Below are 22297 nucleotides of genomic sequence, written 5' to 3'. Positions count from 1 at the left end.
GCCCAGCCTCCCCTGTACATTCTATAAACAAGTTTGCCAAAGCTAATTACTGATAAGAAACTACCCAAGGATACACCTGTGCATCTCCCAGGAAGCTGGGAAAGCAGAAGGGACCCTTGGCTTTCCCAGTGCGTCAGAAAACAGTGACCCCATCTTAAATATTGTTCCCTACAAAAAGAAAGCAGAGCACCTTAGGGTAAGGCTGGGGTTAGGTCTTTGGGGGGAAAAGAATAAAGTGAGGCTAGGATATTTTCCTGTTCTAGAAAGTAAAGGAACATTCAAGGACCAATAGGCGTCATATATAAAACAAAACAAAACAAAACAGGAGCTGGCTTGAAGCGGCCCCAAATTTGGGGTAATTTGAGCATCAAATGTAGTAATGATAATAATGGATCATGATACAATTAAGAAGAAAAATTTATGGCTGTACAGTGATAGTGGGAAGGAGGATTCTTCATTATAGAAAAACACCAGCTAATAAATATGGAAGACATTATCAAAATAAATCACCCTTTTGCACCCCTAAAGTAATATTTGATTCAAGCAAGGTTTGATTCATAAAGTTTCTGTATGAAAGTGGTTGAGGAAAGGATATTTTTATGGTCTCAAAATATCACACCACAGATTATCACTGATTATGAACAAATTACCTTTACCCTGGAGATATCTAGTGGTCCACCTTAACCAAGTAATCAAAGTTGGCTTTACCAATCTTGGAAGAGACATTACAAGCCTTCTGACATGAAGCAATAAGAAAGAAGTACACAGTAGCACCTTGATACTCTTATTGCCAGAATGTTCTACAGTACTTGAATCTAACCATTAAGAAACCATCTGACAAATCCACCATATGTGACATTCTATACACAGCCAATCTTAAGATTTCCTGTCATGAACAACAAACAGTAGGTAGAGTCTGTTCTAGATTAAAAGATCTTAAAAAGGCGTAACAACTGAATGCAATATGTGAGCCTTGGTTGGGCCCTGGATCCTGGCGACAATAGGGGAAGATTGAATATGGCTGGCTTATTAAATGATGTTACGGAGGTTTTGTTGATTTTCTCAAATGTGATAAGGATGTGGTAGATAGGAGACTGTTCTTATTTTTAGGAGATGTAAATTTGCAAATGGAAGTGTTCAGAAGGAAAATGTCGTATCTGCAGTTTGCAGTCAAATGGTTCAGAATTTGCCCCTGCAGATATGACAAAATGTTACATCTGAATCTAAGGGAAGGGATCTGGGTATTCAGTATACTATTCTTTCTTTTTTTTTTTTTTTTCAGTTTTACAGTAGGTTTGAAAATCTTCAAACTGGCCGGGCGCAGTGGCTCACACTTGTAATCCTAGCACTTTGGGAGGCCAAGGGAGGATTGCTTGAGGCCAAGAGTTCAAGACCAACCTGGGCAACATAGCGAGACCCTGTCTCTATTTAAAAAAAAAAAAAAAAAAGAGAATATGTTGAAAAGTTTATGTGATTGGGAAAGTAGACACATATTCTGTTACTCTGCATTAACCTTTGGTACTTCTTTCTTTCCATCCTAGTGGTTTGGATAATAAGTGTTCTGTGTATCCCTTGACGTTTGACAAAAATGAAAACATGGCTGCCAAAAAGAAGTCTGTTGCTATGCACACTAACTACCTGTCGGCCTGCAGCTTCACCAACTCTGACATGCAGGTAAATAAGCGGCCCCCGGTGTCAGGTTAACCTGCCAAGGAGCACTAAAGAGGAGCAGAGAGGAGAGGAAGCTTTTGGCATCTCTGTGAACAAGATGGGTGTGCTCCAGTAGTTTGCTCTAAGGGGAAGCTCCCATTGTTTCTCATCAGTTATTATTATGACTTTTAATAACGTGAGAAAGTTGGGGCTAGTGATGGTTGATAGAGTTGAGATAAACTACATGGCATATTGAAAATCCTCCTCTGATTGACTTGGCGAGGGTGGGAGTGGAGCAGGGAACCCCCTGGGGTGGAGGCAGTTACTGTGCCCTGGTCTGCGTGCTAATGTGTGTAAAGCTTCACTGAGCTGTCGGGCTTCAGAGCTGGGCACTACATGCATCTCACTTTACAGTCCTGTTTTAACCAACGCAAAAAGAAAATGCTTCACCATATTAAATCTTTGCTCTACTTTGAATACACTACAGTGAAAACAACACAACCTTTAACAGTTTGACTAAGTTTTATTTAGCAAGTGGTGAAAGCACCGCATCATTTATTTATTCACACTTATTCAGCAAACCTTCTCAGTACCTACTACCCACATTGCCAGATACCACATGGCTCTGGGGCCAAAAGCTCAGTCTTGGCCCTCAGGGACCTTCATGAAAACCAGTAATGGTTGGACAGTGGCGGAACTGGGGAGCTCCGAGCAGGAGGGGTTGGTCACAGACTTGCTGCTGTCAGTGAAGAGGGACCGCTGCCACTCCAGGCAGCCACAGCGTGTGAGGGAGCACAGTGGGAGGCAGGCAGCCGAGAGGTGGGTGGGGCCAGATCCCAGGGCTCCCTGAGTGCCTGGGCTGGACCCTGTAGGTAGCGGGAGCCCTTAAGGGGTGAGTCAGATTTGGGTTTGTTTGGAAGAGGAGGGTGTCTGAGTTAGATTACAGCCTTCCGTAGTTTACTCTGGCTTCAGTGATTGATGTCGGGGGGATGGGGAGGTTAGAAGCAGGGAGGTCAGGTGGCTGGGTAGTTGTTCAGTTGCTGACAGGAGGGATGTTGGGACTTGCAATATCGCCATTGTGCACCCGTTGTTTACACCTAATATTTGAGCCTAACCAGGAATCTTGCAGACTTGTTCAGCAGGGGGCACTGTGGCCACTGGCTGGCTACAGTGGCCAAAACCAGATGTCTTTGGGCCTGAGGCAAACCAAAGCAACAGAGGACATTTAAGCTGGATGAAGGCAGGCTCAGGGGGCTACCGCGACCATCAGGCATCTGAAGCCCCTCTGTGGAGACCCATCAGCCTCACTCTGTGTTGCCACAGGGCAGGGTTGGGGATGAAAGGGGGCACCTCTAGGTTAAAAGGTGCTTTCTTTTCCAACAAGTAGCTTAGCCAGAGATAGAGGGAAGTCCCAGCTGGCTACCTCGGCGGGGACGTGACCTGGGAGGCAGAGCAGGTAAAGGGTGGCTCCGGAGACAGTAAGATTAGATCCTGGCTCCACCATGTTCTAGCTAGTGATCCTAGACAGCATTTGAATTTCTGCATGCTTCATTTTTCTTACCTGCACGTGAGGATAGTAAAGTATTAAATCTGTCCTGCATAAGGTTTTCTGAGACTTAAACGAGATGATTCATATAAATAGTATAGTCCCTGGTAAATATTAGTAAGTGTTAACTGTTATTATTTATTTGTTTGTTTGTTTGTTTTTTGAGTCAAGGTCTCTCTCTAGTACCCAGGCTGGAGTGCAGTGGCACAGTCTGGGCTCACTGAAGCCTCCACTACCCAGGCTAAGTGATTCTCCTGCCTCAGCTTCCCAAGTAGCTGGTGGGCCTGTAGTGGGTCTGCAAGCACGTGCCACCATGCCTGGCTAATTTTTGTACTTTTTGTAGAGATGGGGTCTCGCTGTGTTGCCCAGGCTGGTCTTGAACTCCAGAGCTCAAGCGATCCATTCGCCTTGGTCTCCCAAAGTGCTGGGATTATAGGCATAAGCCATCACACCCAGCCAATTTTATTATTATTAACACAAAGCTTCATGGGTGATTCTGATACACAGCCTAGTTTGGGTACTACTGAACTCATGAACCTCCAGCTTTCTTCAATCCCTGGGATCTAGGATGATAAAAGAGAAACTCAGGTGGCTGGTGTGAGACTATGGTATTAAACCTACAAATTCTCTGCATTCCAGAACAAATGAGTGACAATGAGTTAGGGGTTCTGTTTAATGCATTTATGTGAATAAATGGTCTTTAAAATTTATTTTTACTTATAATGAAGATCACAAACACAAAATTGAAAAGTATTAGAAATCTACTTTTAACTTTTAAAAACTATTCATTTTTTTAACCAAACAGTATGGTATGAAAATTTCCTAAATTAAAGAGCAAGACTGGGTCGTTGCTTAAAGAAAATTGTTTGGACCTGGTATCTCAAAATAAACTGTAACTTATTGCAAGTGTTAGGAAAACGGTGAGTCGGAACAACCACTAGTGGGTGTGGGCCAGGAGAGACTAAGGGAATTCAAGCGTCTAACAAAATATTAATACCCAAATTCAGCTTCGGTTCAGGTTTTGTGTGTCCATAAGCTACTTTGCCAGCTTAAGTCATCTTATTGGATGTATGCAGGCCTCCTGAGGGAAGTCAAGGCTGGAGGGGGTCCTGTGGACAGCCAGTGGGTTCAATGCTAGGGTGGGAGCAGATTCCCCTCCTTGTAATTTGTTCCTTCCCTGCAGAAAAAGAAAAAAAAAAGAGTTTTGTTTTTTTTTTTTTTTTTTTTTTTTGAGACCGAGTCTTACTCTGTTGCCCAGGCTGGAGTGCAGTGGTGTAATCTCAGCTCACTGCAACCTCTGCCCCCCAGGTTCAAGCAATTCTCATGCCTCAGCCTTCCGAATAGCTGGGACAACAGGCATGAGCCACCACAACTGGCTAATTTTTGTATTTTTAGTAGAGATGGAGTTTTACCATGTTGGCCAGGCTGGTCTTGAACTCCTGACCTTGGGTGATCCGTCCACCTTGGCCTCCCAAAGTGCTGGGGGAAAAATGAGATTCTTTATGTGCAAGGCCTAACATATAAGAGAGAGGGGAAGAAAAAGGCAAAGGGGGCAAAGGGTGAGGAGGAGAGACCCTATCAGCAGCTGGAAATTGAAGGTGTGGTGTGGTCGGTGGGTGCATTGTGTGCTAGCGGCACATAAGGCCTGATTCCTCTTTTCTTTCCTCAGCCATCAGTCATCACCCACAAAGGGCTATCTTGCGGACACTTACGCTGCAAGAGCCACTTCCTCCAGTCTTATCACCCCACCCAGGCCCTGTGGAGCAGCCAGAAGGCAGGGAGTAGGGAGGCTCTGCTATCCAGAGCTTCTCCCTTGCAGGTCCCCTCCATTGCTGTCAGTACCCAACTGGCTCAGGGCTCTGTGATGCCGCCAGCTGGGCCTATGAGGGCCCTGAACTGAGTCCTCACTGCGTTTCTCCCAACCCCAGGAAGGTATGCTCAGCCAGAGCCCAGGCCTCACACACACTGGCAGTGACAAAAAGTAAAACTTCAGCCCCGCCCCCGTGTCTTTCCCCTGGCACCCCCGTGTGCCTTTACTCTATGGCTGACCTTTGTACTCGTAAGCTATCTAGAGGCTCTTTGGGCCTCCGCCAGAGTTTCCTAAAATATACGTTTGCTCTTCTCATTCTCCTGCCCAGAAGCTTCCAGAGTGCCCTCTTGACTTCAGGCTGAGTCCCCACCTGTGAACGGACTCACCTTTCATTTAGTGCAGACATAGGCCCCCCTGGAGTTTCTCTCTCCCCTTCCCTTCCTTCACCTGGCCAGCTCTCACTCTTCCTTGAAGACCAACTCAGATATCACCACACTGGATTTGGGACCCTCCTGTGTGCACACCTGGATCCAGTCACTGGATCCCGGTGACTGCAGGGCCACAGAGACTCAGAGAAGCACTAGACTAGGAGTCAGGGTGCCTGGGTCGGGGCTTTGCTGCCTGACTAGAAGTTGCGTCCTCTATCAGTTGGGCATAGTGCACAGTGGTGTTTGCACTTCCCTCCCCAGGATGGGACAAGCAGTAGATGAAAGAGTTTGCAGTGTGTATGCAAATGGGAGGGGCAAGTCTTTCTGTGGACAGCCTGAGAATAAGGACAGAGAGCTGGGCCAGCTGACCTTCCCATGGGTCCTGTCTCACCTCCGTCAGGAGGCAGTGGTGAGACACCCATGCTGTTGTCTTCGATCCTTGTCCACTGGTGATGTCAACTCCCCAAGTGAACATCAGAAATACTTGCAACCAAGCAAAGCTAAGGTTATCTGACTTCCTGCAGTAAGGGAGAACCTGCACTGGCAGAATCTTAGTAGGGTCTGAAAATGGAGGAATTAGGGAAGGGTACTTAGAGGATTTCAGGGTCCAGGCTTGGTGATTTGAAGGTGGGTCTTGCAAAGCCATTTTAGCTTTGGATTGGTGAGCCCAGCAAGGGAACAGTCTTGAAGTGAGTCTGGATGAGCAAGCTGTTAATCTTGTTAAGTTGTCTAATGGATTCACAGTCTTTTCTCCCAGGAGCAGGTATTTTCTGCAGCAAGCAGTGAAGTTATTTTTACTCGGTCTCAGTCTGGTTTAACATAGTAACAGGAAAGTTGGCCTGGTCCCAGAATTGTTTAACACAGGGATGGGGAATTATGTTAGTTTCATTCTTACTGGCAATCCTATTAAACTGAATTCTGGGAGAACAGAAACTGAGACACAATCTTTCTGCAAACCCTCATGCATTAGCAAAGTGCCTGGCAGACACTGTCAGCACACAGCAAATGTTTCTTGAACCTGTGTATGCATGAATATCCTCTTGCACCCGTCAGTGGTCCTGGGAAGCCTCTGAACAGCACTGTGCTTGGGAAAAGCAACAACAGAGAACGTGTCCAACAAGATGCTGCCTAGACCCCTGCTGCTCCCAGTGTGTCCTGTGACCAGCCTCAGTGTTCCCTGGGAGCCTGTGAGAAGTGTAGACTCTCAGGCCCCACCCTAGACTCTGTATTAGCAAGCAGCCCAGTGATGTGCATCAGTATCCAAGAAGAACTTTAAGTGTCTGGCCCGCACAGTGGTGGGAGGCATCAAAGGTTTCAAACGTGCAGCAGAGACTAACAGAACACTTCCTACGAGCCAGGCATGTGTAGAGCCCTGTAGGTACCACCATGAGGCCGCCAGGATTTCAGCTCTGCAGGGAGGCAGGCACATAAACACACAACTCAAGGACCGTGAGAGTGTAGGAAATGTACTTTTCCTTCTTTGTATAGGAGAGAGATTTCTGTGCATGAACCCAGATACAGCAGGTGTGTCTGCGTGTGTGTGTGTCCGCGTCTGTGTGTGTCTGCGTCTGTGTGTTTGCATGTGTGTGTGTGTGCGCGCGCGCGTGTGTGTGTCTGCGTGTGTGTGTGTGTGTGTGTGTGTGTAGAGTCTGCTTTTTCCTGCAGAACGTTAAGCCTCTGATTGACTGCACCTGGCAGAAGCAATAACCACAGCCACCCACTTCCTGTCCTTTTCTGCGGGCAGATCCTGACAGCGAGCGGCGATGGCACGTGTGCCCTGTGGGACGTGGAGAGCGGGCAGCTACTGCAGAGCTTCCACGGACATGGGGCTGACGTCCTCTGCTTGGACCTGGCCCCCTCAGAAACTGGAAACACCTTCGTGTCTGGGGTAAAGACCCAACGGAAACTCCCTAGGGCTCCTGTGTCCACTAAGGAGGCTTATGGTGGCAGTTCTTGTCCATTCATGGGATTAGCCTAGGCACTTCCCTAGAAGGGACTGCAGGAATTGTCCTCAACTCCCCACTAAACCCCCAGCTCCTGCAGTGACTGCACTGGCTCCAGGCCCCTCTTGGGGGCTTGGTGGGCAGCTACAGGGCTGAGCTGTGAGGGCCTCCTTCTGTTCTGCCACTGATGTTAGCAGTCTACAGAGTAATCTGGAATGTTCTCCTGTATGAGTGCTGCAACTCAAGGTGTATATCTGCCACATTTTAAAATGTCATTCCTCAAATACATAGCAGAGACTTAGCATCTGAGAGCATCAGAGACGCACACAAGGGCATGGCAGGTCAGATGGCTACTGAGCTGAGGCAACGCTGTGATGCCGCCAGGGCCTTGGGGCCTGTGGGGCACTCTCCCACCCCACCCCTGCCAGCCACCATCCTCCCTCCCATCACAGGGTGCAAGAAACAGAGGCTTTGAAAGCTCAGAGTTGGCACACAGGGCCACAGAGACTCAGAGAAGTGCTAGACTAGCAGTCAGGGCGCCTGGTTCGGGGCTTTGCTGCCTGACTGGAAGTTGCGTCCTCTATCAGTTGGGCATAGTGCACAGTGGTGTTTGCACTTCCCTCCCCAGGATGGGGCAAGCAGTAGATGAAAGAGTTGGCAGTGTGTATGCAAATGGGAGGGGCGAGTCTTTCTGTGGACAGCCTGAGAATAGGGACAGAGAGCTGGGCCAGCTGACCTTCCCACGGGTCCTGTCTCACCTCCGTCAGGAGGCAGTGGTGAGACAGGACAGTGACGCACATACTGTCAGGTGACTTCTGCAGCTGGGACACCTAAGGGACCTTTGCTCCAGGCTGCCCACACATCGATCCTAGGAGCCAGGCAAGGGCTGTATGAGCTGTAGTCAGCAGCGACCCTGATTTTCTTCCTGGGTATTGGGCCATGTGTAGATGTGTCACCCCTGTGCCTTGGTATCCCTGTGTTTCTCTCTCCTCGACTCTACTGTGTCTTTTAAAAATTACTGCTATTACTGGAGATCATATTGTCTCATCCAGAGCACTAAACTGCATCCAATTTCTTGTCCTCTAAAGACGTGAAGGCCTTTCTGGTTTCTTTGCCCACATTTTCAGTAAAGACACTCGGGCCACGGGCCTTCCTCAGATGTGTGATGGGGCTTCATTACACACCTCCCTCTGCTCCAAGTTGAAACCAATAACTTGGACACCAATTTTAAGCTGTTACTTTTTGACTGTTTAAGCTGTTTGACCATTTAAGCTATTTGACTATTGAGAGTCCACATTCTACTTCTTGAGCTTGATAACATGACCACTCTGCAGGAACTTATCAAACTGCTCCCAGAGCCTTGACAGGATAATGGGAAAACCCTCACGTCTGTGACCCTCTGGGTCATGTTAGCAACCTGAAGACAGCATTGACTTTACAGGTGTTGAGGCAGACGTCCGGGGAGGTGACTTGCCTAAGCCACCCGGCGCGTCAATGGCAGCACCCTGATGGGCCTCTGGTTTGCGGATTCCCAGCCCGGCATGCTGCTGAGGGTGCAGATGGCCCGGGGCGCCTGGCTCTCCAGCTTTGCTGAGGGCTGCTCCATACACCAAAACAAAGCTGGGACTCTCAGCTGCTCCATTTGGGCACTGCCAACCCGTTAATGTCACAGCTAGAGAGGGCCCACCACGCACCACTGCCTGCCTGCCTTGCCCTCTGGGCTTAGGGAGGCAAGTATAAAGAGAAGAGAGAAAAGAGGGAAAACGAAGGGAAGGGAGATGCCTGGGGGAGGGTAAGAAGGGTTTGCCTCCATTCAGAAATGCTCAAAAGAAGAAAACAAGCTAAAAGAGGAAACTGAGTGCCTTGCCTCCTGCCTCCCATCCCAAGACCTAGTTCTAGGCTGCTAAGGGCTTTCTGACTGAGGAGACTGCCCTCAGGTAAAGCTAGTCTCAGAAAAGTGTGTTGTCAACCATTTGCTAATGGGAAATAAATGGTCTCTGTTATATAACTGGGACTCGTGCCTTGTCTATAGACATTCCTTGAAGTGGCCATAACTCTGGGTAATTTTGCATTTGTAGGGATGTGACAAGAAAGCCATGGTGTGGGACATGCGCTCCGGTCAGTGCGTGCAGGCCTTTGAAACACATGAATCTGACATCAACAGTGTCCGGTCAGTGAGTAGAATGTTCATGCCACCTCTCTCTTCTGCCGGCATTGCCTGGCTTGGGTAATCCTTAGCCAAGGAACCGCCTCCAGATCAGTTTACTTGGCTGAGAGAGGCCTCCCCAGGAAGAAAGGCTAATTGTGGTGGAACTGAACAGTGCTTCAGAACTCATGGAGAATTTTAATTTAATTGCATTAGGAGCAATTAATATCCTCCCTAGGTTGAATCAGCATTTTTCATCCATTCATTCAATAAATATTTACTGAGTATTTATATGCTAGATATTATTCTAGAAACTGGGAATAGACTAGTGAACAAGATAGACAAGGTCTCTACTCTCTTACAGGAGACAAACTAGACCAAACACAAATATACAATTTCAGATACTGATAACTACTATGGTAAAAGTAAAATAGGGAGATAGGATGGGTCATTTCTTAGAAGTCAAAGACAGCCTTACTGAGAAGGTGACATTTACATTGAGGCCAGGATGATGAAAGAGCCAGGCACGCAAAGAGCTGGGGGAAAAGCACAGAGACGAGAGGTTAAGGGACCTAAAAAAAGGCCAGGTGGTCACTGGAGAGTTTTGAGTTGGGAGGGGTAGGGGTGGCTAACCTGATCATAAAAGATCTCTCTGTTGGGAAGCCGAGGCGGGCAGATTGCTTGAGCCCAGGAGTTTGAGACCAGCCTAGGCAACATGGTGCAACCCTGTGTCTACCAAAAAAAAAAATACAAAAATTTAGCTGGGCATGGTGATGTGCGGAGGAGGCTAAGGTGGGAGGATCGATTGAACCCAGGAGATTGAGGCTACAGTGAGTCGAGATGGTGCCACTGCACTCCAGCCCAGGCAACAGAGTGAGACCGTGTCTCAAAAAGAAAAAACCCAAACAAACCAAACAGAACACTGGCTATATGGAGAAGACATTGTAGGGAACAAGAATGGAAAAATGACGACCAGTTAGAGGTGGTTGTGTGAGTTCAACAAAGAAACGATGGTGACTGGAACTAAGGAAGACATGGTGGAGACAGAAATGTCAAGAATTACGAAATGTCTGAGATTTTGTCTACCTACATGTTAACAAGTTGGGCTGCCATAGCTCATGGATGCTGGTAGAAGACACGAGACTCCTGGGTCAGAGATGAAAGACAGTTTATTACTGATAGTAATGGCAATAGCCAGGATATCAGCTTGTTTGTGCTGGTATTTGAGCCCCAGTTCCACAGGGAGACATGAAAAGGGCCAAATGACACTGGCAGATGCAAGGGATGCACTCTAGAAGAACCCTGAGCTTAGGGAACCCACGTCTTTTATCGAGGGCAGTAAGCAGCAGTCCATGTGCTAAGACAGGGAAGACTGGAAGGATAGGGGGAAGAGGTGGGTTTTGCACATGGATTGGGGAGCTCTCTTTGGGGCTGGTTAGGTTTGAGATGCCTATTAAACATTCAAGATGTCAAGTAAGTAGCAGGATCCATGAATTAGATCCTAAGAGAGAGGTCAGGACTTGCCATGTATGGAAGATGGTACTGTTGAGACAGTTTATAAAGTATTTTCATTATACTCAGAACTCCCAAGAATCTTCATTATACTTAGTGGGAAAACACGAGAATTGTTTCTCTTAAAAACAAGAACAAGGACCAGGCCGGGCGCGGTGGCTCAAGCCTGTAATCCCAGCACTTTGGGAGGCCGAGACGGGTGGATCACGAGGTCAGGAGATCAGACCATCCTGGGCCGAACCACCCCGGTGAAACCCGTCTCTACTAAAAATACAAAAACTAACCCGAGGCCGAGATGGCGAGGCGCCTGTAGTCCCAGCTACTCGGGAGGCTGAGGCAGGAGAATGGCGTGAACCGGGAGGTGGAGCTTGCAGTGAGCTGAGATCCGGCCACTGCACTCCCAACCTGAAGCTGACAGGCGAGACTCGTCTCAAAAAAAAAAAAAAAACAAGAACAAAAAACAATACGTACTTACTTTAGTACTCCTTGCCCTCAAATGTGGGATAAGGAAAAAAGCAAAAGGACTCTCACTTATTGTAAATATGCAGTAATTACCTAGAAAATCAAAAGAAATCAATCTGAAAATCACTACAGATAGTAAATGAAGTTAGTAAAATGCAAGATAGAAGATAAAGCCACAAAAATAAGCCCCTATGTATTAATAAAGTATAGTCATTCCTTGGTATCTGTGGGAGATTGGTTCCAGGACCTCCCTCAGATACCAAAATCCTACATAAAACTATGTAGTATTTTCTCAGGGTATGCTGAAGTTATAAAAATAAATAAATAATAAAATTAAAGTGGTATAGTATTTGCATATAGCCTATGCACATCCTCCCATGTACTTTAAATCATCTCTCAATTACTTATAATATCTAATAAATGTATATGCAATGTAAATAGTTGTTAGACTGTATTGTTTGGAGAATGATGACAAGAAAAAAGGTTCAGTACAGATGCAACAATCCTTTTCTTTTTTAGAATATTTTTAATCTGCAGTTGATTTTATCCATGAGTGTAGAACCCATGGCTATGGAGGGCCAATGTACAGCTTTAAAATGCACACACTCAGCTGGGCGCTGTGGCTTATGCCTGTAATCTCAGCATTTTGGGAGGCCAAGGTGGGCAGATCACTTGAGGTCAGGAGTTGGAGACTAGCCTGGCCAACATGGTAAAACCCCGTCTCTACTAAAAATACAAAAATGAGCCAAACATGGTGGCACATGGCTGTAATACCAGCTACTTGGGAGGCTAAGGCACGAGAATCGCTTGAACTCAGGAGGCAGAAGTTGCAGTGAGCCGAGATCACGCCACTGCACTCCAGCCTGGTCGATAGAGTGAGACTCTTTCTCCAAAATAATAATAATAAAAAAATAAAATGCACACTGTCTCACCTGAGCTGTTTCATCTCCCCTGAGCCCTCTGCCTCTAACCTCCTTTGACCATCAGTTTTCAACTTAAGCTTCCCTCTGTCCAGGAAGCCCCCCTGGTTTCCAGGGCTGACTTAGGTGCCCTCCTGTGTGAGGGGGACCACACTGCATGGCCAATTTACTCATCGATCTCCTCCTGCACTGAGGAAGTCAGAGAGAGAGAGAGAGAAAATCTTGCTTTTTAAAGTATTTGAAGTAACCAAACTTTTAAAACTATTTATGAATTCTTAATGGGAGAAATAAAAGAAGATGTTGATAAATGGAGACATAAACCCAATTATTGATAGAGAATACTATAACTTAAAAATTTAAATGGCCATTTTTCTATATAGAGTGAATGCAGTTTCAATTAAGTTAGTTTATGGAACACTGTAAATTGATGCTGAGACTCATCTTACGGATGCTACAGGGACTGATTCAGTGGGCCATGTTCAGGGTACCTTTTGATTTTCTTCCAGGGCAAACACTGGCTACCATGTCTACCCAAGGCTGAGGTTATACTGAGCATTGTCATTGTTCTCTTAGCATGCCCTTTGTAGTACACTGGATTAGTTAGGACATGGGCTTGTATGAGAGAAGCCCAAATAACAGTGACTTAAACCAGATGGAAGTTTTTTCTCACCTTAAAATCTGAGCTGCTATGACAGCTCATTCTGTCTTCGCAACCCACTCCCTAGGATGGTGCTCCCTCTCCTGCCCCCACTGGCCTACCACCATGCCTTCTTTCCAGCTGGCTGGTAGAGGAGAGTTGCGCTTATCGCTTCTGTCTGCATCCCATGAGCCAGAACATGATCATATGGCCACATCTGGCTACAGGAAGACTAGAAACAGTTTTCATTCTGCCGTGTGCCCAGGAAAAACAAAACAAACCAGTGTTTTTCAGTGGGGTTCACTATTAGCATTTTGGGAAGGACATTTCATTGTAAGGGAATGTTCCATGTAAGACATTTACCATCCGTGTGGCCCAGCCACTGAATTCCAGTAGCACCCCCTGGGTTTGGTGCCATTCAAAAAAATCCTGCTTTTATTTAACCATAGCTATAGGAGAGAGAGAGGGGACACTGGGGGCACAAAAAGTCTCTTCCAGATAATCTACGTATTACCTGGAAGATAATACACTTGGTCCCTGAACTTCCCACCAGCAGAAGGAAATCATAGCCCATGTGGCCCCAAATGGTATTTAATCTAGAAATCATTTTGACATTGGAATATGGATGCGTCAGATACTCCATGAATTCATAATGTTTTCAAAAACATAATGTGCCCACACCGTGATGGACTGACTGGGGCAGAGCTGAAAATGGTTAACATTTCTCATCCAGCTTTTCTCTTCTCCATCCCCGTCTTTCAGGCCAGTGTAAGTTAGTCACACAAAGTCAAGCTTCCCTTTCGTTTGCCAAATGTTTTGACTCTCCCCTCCCGCGGGTAGGAGGCATAACTTTAGCTGTTTTAAAGGGCTGCTCCTCCTCTGGCTTTTGTGGAGCTATAGGGTAAGTCACTGGCACAAGAAAGAAGAAACAAGCCTGGTGTGGTAGCTCACACCTGTAATCCCAACACTTTGGGAGGCCTAGGAGGGTGGATCACTTGAGGTCAGGAGTTCGAGACCAGCCTGACCAACATGGTGAAACCCCATCTCTACTAAAAATACAAAAATTAGCCAGGCATAGAGGCATGTGCCTGTAATCCCAGCTACTTGGGAGGCTGCGACATGAGAATCGCTTGAACCTGGGAGGTGGAGGTTTGTAGTGAGCCGAGTTCAGGCCATTGTACTCCAGCCTGGGTGAGAAAGTGAGACTCAGTCTCAAAAAAAACAAAAAAAGAAACAATGGAAGGTGTGGGGAACACAGCCGGGTGAGGCAGAGCGGAGGGGTTTAAAGACATTTGCTCTCATTCTGCCTCTGGATTATAATTTAGGACCCATATTTCTCACTAATCATTGAGAAGAGAATGACTATAGCAGTAATAATCATTCATGGAATGTGTTTTCATTGGCACCATGCCAGATTCTTTGCATGGACTGTCTTATGTAAACTTCACAGCAGAAAATATGCATTATTACTCTCACTTTTCAGATGAGGAAACTGAGGCTGGGCAAGAGGAAGTCATTTGCCAAAAGTATCGCAGGTAGTAAATGGTCAGTGCAGACATCCAATGTGGCTTTGTGCATCTGATTCCGTGTCTGTGCTCATAACCCCTTTCTTATCCCTGAGGTCTGGGCCAAGTCTTAGGAATTAGATATGTGATTGAGGGAAACTATATTTACAGGGGGTCTGCTCTGTGTTCTGTGCCTGATATCAACACACATTATCTCACTCTACAAGGCCAGCGTCATTGTCCCCCACTAACAGGGAAGAAAACTAGAAGTCAGTGGGCCTGACGTATGAGCTTCCTCTTCCGTCTTCTGCTGCAAATATTCCTTAAGTCCCTAGAAGTAGAGATTCTGATTCCAAGGGCCTAGCATGGTTCTGATGGGCATCCAGGGTCGGGAATCACCACCCTAGATAAAGTACTTTCTCTCTGCAGGTACTACCCCAGTGGAGATGCCTTTGCTTCAGGGTCAGATGATGCTACGGTATGTTTCTAAGTTATTGAGAGCTTTTCCTATTCAATAGAGGGATCTGCTAACTTATTTTTAGAAAATAACTATTTTTCTGGTTACAGAAGTAATGAGTACTCAATGAAGAAAATTTGGGGGAATATTAAATTACCTTGATCTCCTTACCCAAGAAAAATCATAGTTGGATGAATTCCTTTCTGACTTTTTTTCTTTTTGACAAACAAAATGCTTTGTAATTTGGCATTTTCACTTAACAGAATGTGAACATTTTCCCAGGCCGATAAATAGTTCTCTCCATTATATTTTCTTAATGATTGAGTTGTATTCCATGTTATGAACGTGACATTCGTCTTGAATTTTTGGCTCTTATCAAAGTTTTTTTTTTTTCTGTTAAAAACACTGCAATTAGTGTTTTTGTACCTTGCTTATCATTTCCTTAGCATTCTCAGACATAACTTGCTGAGCCATAAATAGACCCAGTTTTAAGGCTTTTGATACTGATTGCCAAATTATTTTCAAGAGAAAAAATATTTTCTTGTTGCCCTCAAAATATCAAATACCTTATGAAATAATGGTTTTAATTCTAATTTTCTGCTAAAGAAATTACAAAAGAATAGACTGAGAGTTTTGAAATAATGAAAATGTAAAACTTCTGTATGTCAAAGCTATATAACAATATAAGGGAATACATCATGGAAACTTCTTGCCACGTACAGTACAGGCCAAGCTGAAATCCTGTAGATATGAATAGGGTTACATAAGCAATAAAACAAACACTCCAATTAAAGAAGAGGGTAAAATGCAGGTCATTTACAAAGCAGTAAATCCAAAATGGCAAGTAAACACCTGAAAATGTTTTCAAAGTCACCCATAATCAAAGAAATGTATGTTTTAAGTTTTCAGTGGTCGGATGCCCATTTTGCCACTTGGATTAGCAAAGAAATGCTCAGAGGTTGGGTTGGTGGGGAGCCTGGAACAAGCCTGGGGTCAGGATAGTTGGCACCACCCTGCTAGAGGGCAGATAAGAATCAAGAGCTTGAAAACATCTCTACTTGGCCAGGCATGGTGGCTCATGCCTGTAATCCCAGCACTGTGGGAGGCCAAGGTAGGTGGATCACCTGAGGTCAGGAGTTCAAGACCAGCCTGGCCAATGTAGTGAAACCCCATCTCTACTAAATGAGACTAAAAATACAAAAATTAGCCAGGCGAGGTGGCGGGCACCTGTAATCCCTACTACTCTGGAGGCTGAGGCAGGAGAATCATTTGAACCCGGGGAGGCAGAGGTTGCAGTGAGCCAAGATTGCGCCATTGCACTCCAGCCTGGGTGACAAGTGAAATTCCATTTCAAAATAAAATAAAATATAAAATAAAACATCTCTACTTCTGATCTGGTCATGCTATTTCCTGATAACTCTTCTAAGGATTCTATTTCTTACCTCGTCTAAGGAAAATACCAGAAACACATGTAAAGATTTTTATGTAAGAATAGTCATCATAATATTATTTATAAAAGAGAAAAATTAAACACAACCGAAACAACAGGATTTGGCTAAATAGATTCTGATATATTCAGTAACCATATATATAACATTTTTTGAAGTTTTCTTTTAATGATATGAGAAAGTAGGTATAACCTGATGTTAATAGAAGCAATAATGAAACATCCAGCCCATTCAGATACACACGTAAAATAGAAATAGGACTGAAGGAAACAGCTCAAAATTAGTAAATACCTCTAGGATTTAGGGTGACCCTCATTAACTTCTGTATACATTTCTGAATATTTCAAAATTTTCTACAATGAACATGTGTCCTTTATCAGAAAAAAAAAAAACTGGGGCCTCCTTTTGTTTTTATATCTGAAGAAATTTGCTATATTTGTCATTTCTTTACTGACTCATAGAGATTAATAGGAATCGGGACTCTTTACGGACTAATAGAAATTAATAGGAGTCGGGACTAAAGGATGAAATAACAGTAGGAAAAACTAAGAAGTTTTTCCTTCATCCTTTAAACTGCACAAGTCACTAGCACCTACCTGTAGTTCTGCGGTCATCACATCACCAAACTGAAGCCAGAAGTAAGTGCTGCTTTATTTATTTGCCCCCCAGTGTCGCCTCTATGACCTGCGGGCAGACAGGGAGGTCGCCATCTATTCCAAAGAAAGTATCATATTTGGAGCATCCAGCGTGGACTTCTCCCTCAGTGGTAAGGTTTTATTTCAGAAACTTTTCCCAGGACTGTAAGACAGGACCGGAATGAAACTAGCGCTCCACCATCACTCAGTTCCTTTTCATTAACCGAGCTTCCTGTGGACCAGTATGCAAAATCATCCACATTTGCACCAGTTTTCCTCCTCTGAGCTTCTGACCTCCCACTTTGCCCTGCTCCAGGCAACTTCCCCTAGCCCCATTCACTCCAGGGGGAAATGAAGGCTATGTACTCACCTAATGCTGTCCTTCAAGGCAATGAAGTGTCAGAAATTCACTTCTGCAATGCTCTCAGGCATTTTCTCCCCAGTCTTTGCTTCTCTTCATGCCCCAAAGGGAACTTTTGTCCAAGGTGGAGGGTAAGCAAGAGTCCCTTCTTGACCAGGCACTGTGACTCACGCCTGTAATCCCAGCACATTGGGAGGCCAAGGCAGGCGATCACTCGAGGTCAGGAGTTCGAAACCAGCCTGGCCAATATGGTGCAACCTTGTCTCTACTAAAAATACAAAAATTGGTTGGGCATGGTGGTGCATGCCTGTAATCCCAACTACTCAGGAGGCTGAGGCAGGAGAATCTCTTGAACCTGGGAAATGGAGCTTGCAGTGAGCTGAGATTGTGCCACTGCACTCCACCCTGGGCAACAGAGCGAGACTCCGACTCAAAGGGAAAAAATAAAATGAGTCCCTTCTCAGTGCCCTGAAGCTCATGGCTCCTTTGTGGGAAGTTGCTAGTGAAAAAGCATAGCTCCAGAAAGATCATGTCAAAGAAAGAAAGCAAAATAGAAAGTTAAAGCAGAGGTAACAGGCTGGCTACCTGGACCACTCGATTTCCCCAGACACATCCCTAGACTAACTGCACATGAAGTTCCTGCTACTGCCTGGAACATCTTTTCCCTGCCTTCTCTGCGTGACAGACTCCTATTCAACCCTCAAGAGCCAACTCAAATGTCACTTTAACTTTCTCTCTTTAAACAAGTTTTACAAGTTGTTAACTAGCAAATGACTAGAAATAATTTTTTTGTGTCTGCAGTGTCCCCCTTGATCCCCCTTCCTCTCTGGTCCCATAGCACTTTACATGTGTAAAGCACTTGCATTATGGCTGTTACCATGGGATGCTACAGTGATCTGTTCCTCTCGGCCCCACATCCTCCACCAGGGGCCGTGACTGTGCTTTCTCCCCTTTAAATCCTCAAGGCAAAGCACAGTGCCTAGGACTCAGTGGGCCTGAATCGCTGCTTACTGAATGAGTGAGTGAGTGACAGTCATGTAATGAGAAACAGGAAGCAAGGAACTGGCTTAACAGCTATCATCTCACCCTGCTTCAAGGTCGCCTGCTGTTTGCTGGATACAATGATTACACTATCAACGTCTGGGATGTTCTCAAAGGGTCCCGGGTCTCCATCCTGTTTGGCCATGAAAACCGCGTTAGCACTCTACGAGTTTCGCCTGATGGGACTGCTTTCTGCTCAGGATCATGGGATCATACCCTCAGAGTAAGAGAGAGGGTTTTCTCTTTTCCTGGGTGTGAGAGGAGAGAGGAGGGGTGACAGGCCTTCTGAAGCAGAGGGAAGGCTTTCAGAGTAAGCTCGGGTGGGCCTGGTCAGCCTCGCCGAGCTCTCATTTCCACTCTGCCCACAGCCACAGGAGGAACTAGTTGCCTGGAGAGGTAGCGAGTGCCCCATCAATGCAGGTATTCTCCCACAGATTCGACAACTGCGTATCAGCCTGTAGGTGAGGGAATAGTTAGGCTTCATCATCCAGTCATCCAGAAAGTTCCTTTTGACCCTAAAAGTCTGATTCTTGTGATTCTAGCCTTTGGCAAACCACAGATAACCAGTCTCTTCTCCTGTAGTATAGAGTTCTTATTACTTATACTATACTGTAGTATAGAGTTATTAACCGTGTGATGACGAGGGTCACAGATCCAAGAGGCTGTGAAGCCCCTGAAATTATTACTTTTATCTTTCTTTTTCTTTTTTTTTTTTTTTTTAGTTTTCCTATAGCTTAATTTTGGAAGTGAAGCCCCTGAAATTATATATGCCAAATTTGGGGTGTATGCATTTTGTCCTCATGGCTTTCATTAAATTCTCAAAGATAGCTCCATAACCTTGTTGAGTGTTGGCTCCCCCAAAATACTACCAAAATAGCCTGTTTAAGCCGGGCGTGGTGGGTCACACCTGTAATTGTAGCACTTTGGGAGGCTGAGGTGGGCAGATCACTTGAGGTCAGGAGTTCCAGACCAGCCTGGGCAACATGGTGAAACCCCGTCTCTACTAAAAATACAAAAATCAGCCAGGCATGGTGGCAGGCACCTGTAGTCCCAGCTACTCGGGAGGCTGAGGCAGGAGAATCGCTTGAACCCAGGAGGCAGAGGTTGCAGTGAGCCGAGATCATCCCACTGCACTCCAGCCTGGGCAACAGAGCAAGACTCTGTCTCAAAAAAAAAAAAAAAAAGATGCCCATTCATAGAGCAAAGCTAAATTGATTGCTTGCCTCAGTGTGGAACATCAAGAATTGGTAGAGGTGTAGTGGCATCTCAGAAGAGGAAGACAAAGGCATGCACGAGGTTTTTTGGGTCTGGTTTAAGGCAGGTTTTTGTTGGGGGCCACTTAATTAGGATTGGACAACTTTGTGGCATAATAGTTTTAGGATTGCTGGACATGGGTGGGGGAGGGTTTCGAACAAACCCTTTAAAAGTAAGTACTCATTCGATGCTCTATATTGTCCTGAGACGTGGGTGTATTTTCTAAAGAGGGTAAGTTGAGTAGTCTAGTGTTAGGATAGAAAAAAGGATTTTTGCAAAATTCCTGAAGCGAATAAAAAAGTTATCTGTGAGTTCATCTTCCTGGGTAAGAGTGTCCTAAATGAGTAAAGTCCTGTTAATGTGTACGGTGAGCTGTATGGGTTCAAATGGTTTTGGTTGTCAATCTGTTGAGTAAAGTCCTGTTAATGTATACGGTGAGCTGTATGGGTTCAAATGGTTTTGGTTGTCAATCTGTAAGAGTAACCAGACCCTAGTAAGGAGGCTGCAGATGCCCCACAAACAATTAACTAAGGGAGGAGAGGATCGGGTCCAAAGAAGCACCTTTGCGTTGCTAGGAGTACAGTGTTATCCTTCTAAGGCACAGGAGCACCCTATTTTGGATGGTGTGTGTGTGTGTGTGTGTGTGTGTACACACACACGTATGCCCATGCATGTGTGTGAATAGACTAATTTTATCTCTTTAAGCTCAAGTTTTATAAGTTGTTAACTACAAAGGTCTAAAATCTATCTGTTTGTGTCTTCACAGGTCTGGGCCTAATCATCTCACAATGCACTCATGTATACCTGAGAATTTGAAATCTTCACATGTAAATAGATATTACTTCTAGAGGAGCTTAGGGTTTACTGCGGTTTAGCTTAGGGGAGTAACCATGGCTCACAGGTCACTAAGCGTCTCCAATATGACTATTAAAACTGTCACCTCTGGAAATACACTAGTGTGAGCCTTCAGCACTGCGAGAATACCTTCAAGTACAATACCTTCAAGTTCTTTTGGAACACTTTAAAATGCATCTGTTTTTAAGGTTATTCTAGATTATAGTAGCCTCAACTCATTCTGTCACCAGTAGAATTCAGCAGTTAATATAGTCCGTATTATTTCTTTGAGTCAATTCATTTTCAGAGCACTTTAAAGTCTGATATTTCTTGTGCACTGTGATGCCTGGAACCTTCGTCTGGAAGTGCTGGTTTTATGGACTGAGGACTGGTAACTGGTCTGGATAGAAGCAAATTCCAATTCCAAATGTAATCAGACAAAAATCACTTTTTTTAGAATGTTTTTATTGTAAAAGTGTCTTCTTCAGCTTCCTGTTCTATTGTCTTTTTTCAGATAAAACATTTTTGTCTATGGTGAACTGCTGTAAATGACACAGAGAAATGCCTCAAAAGGACAGGTGGTTTGACTGATGAATGATGATGATGTCACTGTGTCACTTGGACAGGGCGTTTTCTCTGAATTGAAAGGAAAGCCAGTGCTGTTTGTAAACAAACGCTTCTGAGAGCAAGCAAAACTCTGTGTGGGAACACAGGATAGTAAACTCATTTAAAAACCTATTAGTAGAATTAGTGGAAACACTTAGGTTAAAGTGGATCTTGTCCATATAAATTATATTCATATGTATTGCATTGCAATTATAATTACATATGCAAATTGATTGATAGTCATGAATAATAATGTCTGCTTCTCTTATGCAGAAAGAAAAACAATATTAAAAGAAGATCTTCTCTTTATCTGAGACTCAGAATTCCTTCTGGAAGAAGGAAGTACTTTTTGTTATAGGATCCCTTCTTTTCCTTTTTTGGTTTTTTTGTAAGATGTAGATGCTTAGTCTTTGCTTTAGAAAACTTCTCATTTAAAAAGATGGCACGCATTATTATCTAGGGGAATAAAAGGTCACCTCAGACACCAGATGTCATTCCTGGTGAGGCCTGCCCTGCGGCCTCGTGGGTGGCCTGGGGTCTGCCGGCAGGCTCTGGCTGCGCCTGAAAGCTGCGGGCACCCTGTCCCTTGGACTGTCGGGTCTCCTCTCCTGGTCCGGCTCCAGCCCAGCCCTTCTTCTGGTGGTAGCTCTGGCTTTGCAAGCCCAGCTCCAGGCCCTGCTCCTCAGAGAGACCGTTCCAGAGCTCGAGCTGGGCACAGCCATAGGACAGGCCTGGAGCAGATGCTCCAGGGGTGGGCCAGGCCCACCCTCACAACTGCTTGTTCAGGTATCGTGATGGGCCACTCGATCCAAAATCAGCCCGGCCAGCTTTTCCATCATCTCACTTCAAATAAACATAATAATTTGATCATTTGCAGAGCAGTTACTGGTGGTTTTACTGCACACCGGGGTCTGGGGTAGAGAGAGAAAAACAAAAGGCCTCTGCCTGCCTCCAATGAGCCCAGAGAGAGTGCTTTTAAGTCCCAGTAGATTCCAGTCTGGGCAGGGGCTCAGGAAATGGGCCCAGTGTCTGGCCAGCTCCTGCCAGCTGCTGAAGGGGTCAGGGACACCATGGGATTCCTGAGCTCTGCTCCAGAATGTCC

The 22297-nt window shown here is 45.3% G+C and overlaps 1 protein-coding gene across 1 annotated transcript in view; it reads left to right on the top strand.

The window, feature by feature from the left end:
- GNB5 (G protein subunit beta 5) overlaps positions 1-22067 on the top strand; it is a 55571-nt gene extending 33504 nt beyond the window's left edge. The window contains exons 5-11 of the mRNA XM_031662128.1: positions 1542-1674; positions 7179-7322; positions 9456-9547; positions 14989-15037; positions 17134-17230; positions 18558-18724; positions 20522-22067. Coding sequence (XP_031517988.1) covers positions 1542-1674; positions 7179-7322; positions 9456-9547; positions 14989-15037; positions 17134-17230; positions 18558-18724; positions 20522-20533 — 694 coding nt within the window. The 3' untranslated portion in view covers positions 20534-22067. The remainder of the gene's footprint in view (positions 1-1541; positions 1675-7178; positions 7323-9455; positions 9548-14988; positions 15038-17133; positions 17231-18557; positions 18725-20521) is intronic.
- The last annotated feature ends 230 nt before the right edge of the window (positions 22068-22297 follow it).

Source organism: Papio anubis, unplaced genomic scaffold (genome assembly GCF_008728515.1).
Source record: "Papio anubis isolate 15944 unplaced genomic scaffold, Panubis1.0 scaffold409, whole genome shotgun sequence".
NCBI lineage: Eukaryota > Metazoa > Chordata > Mammalia > Primates > Cercopithecidae > Papio > Papio anubis.
Note: the sequence above shows the minus strand (reverse complement) of the source record. Positions and strands in the feature narration are given on the sequence as shown.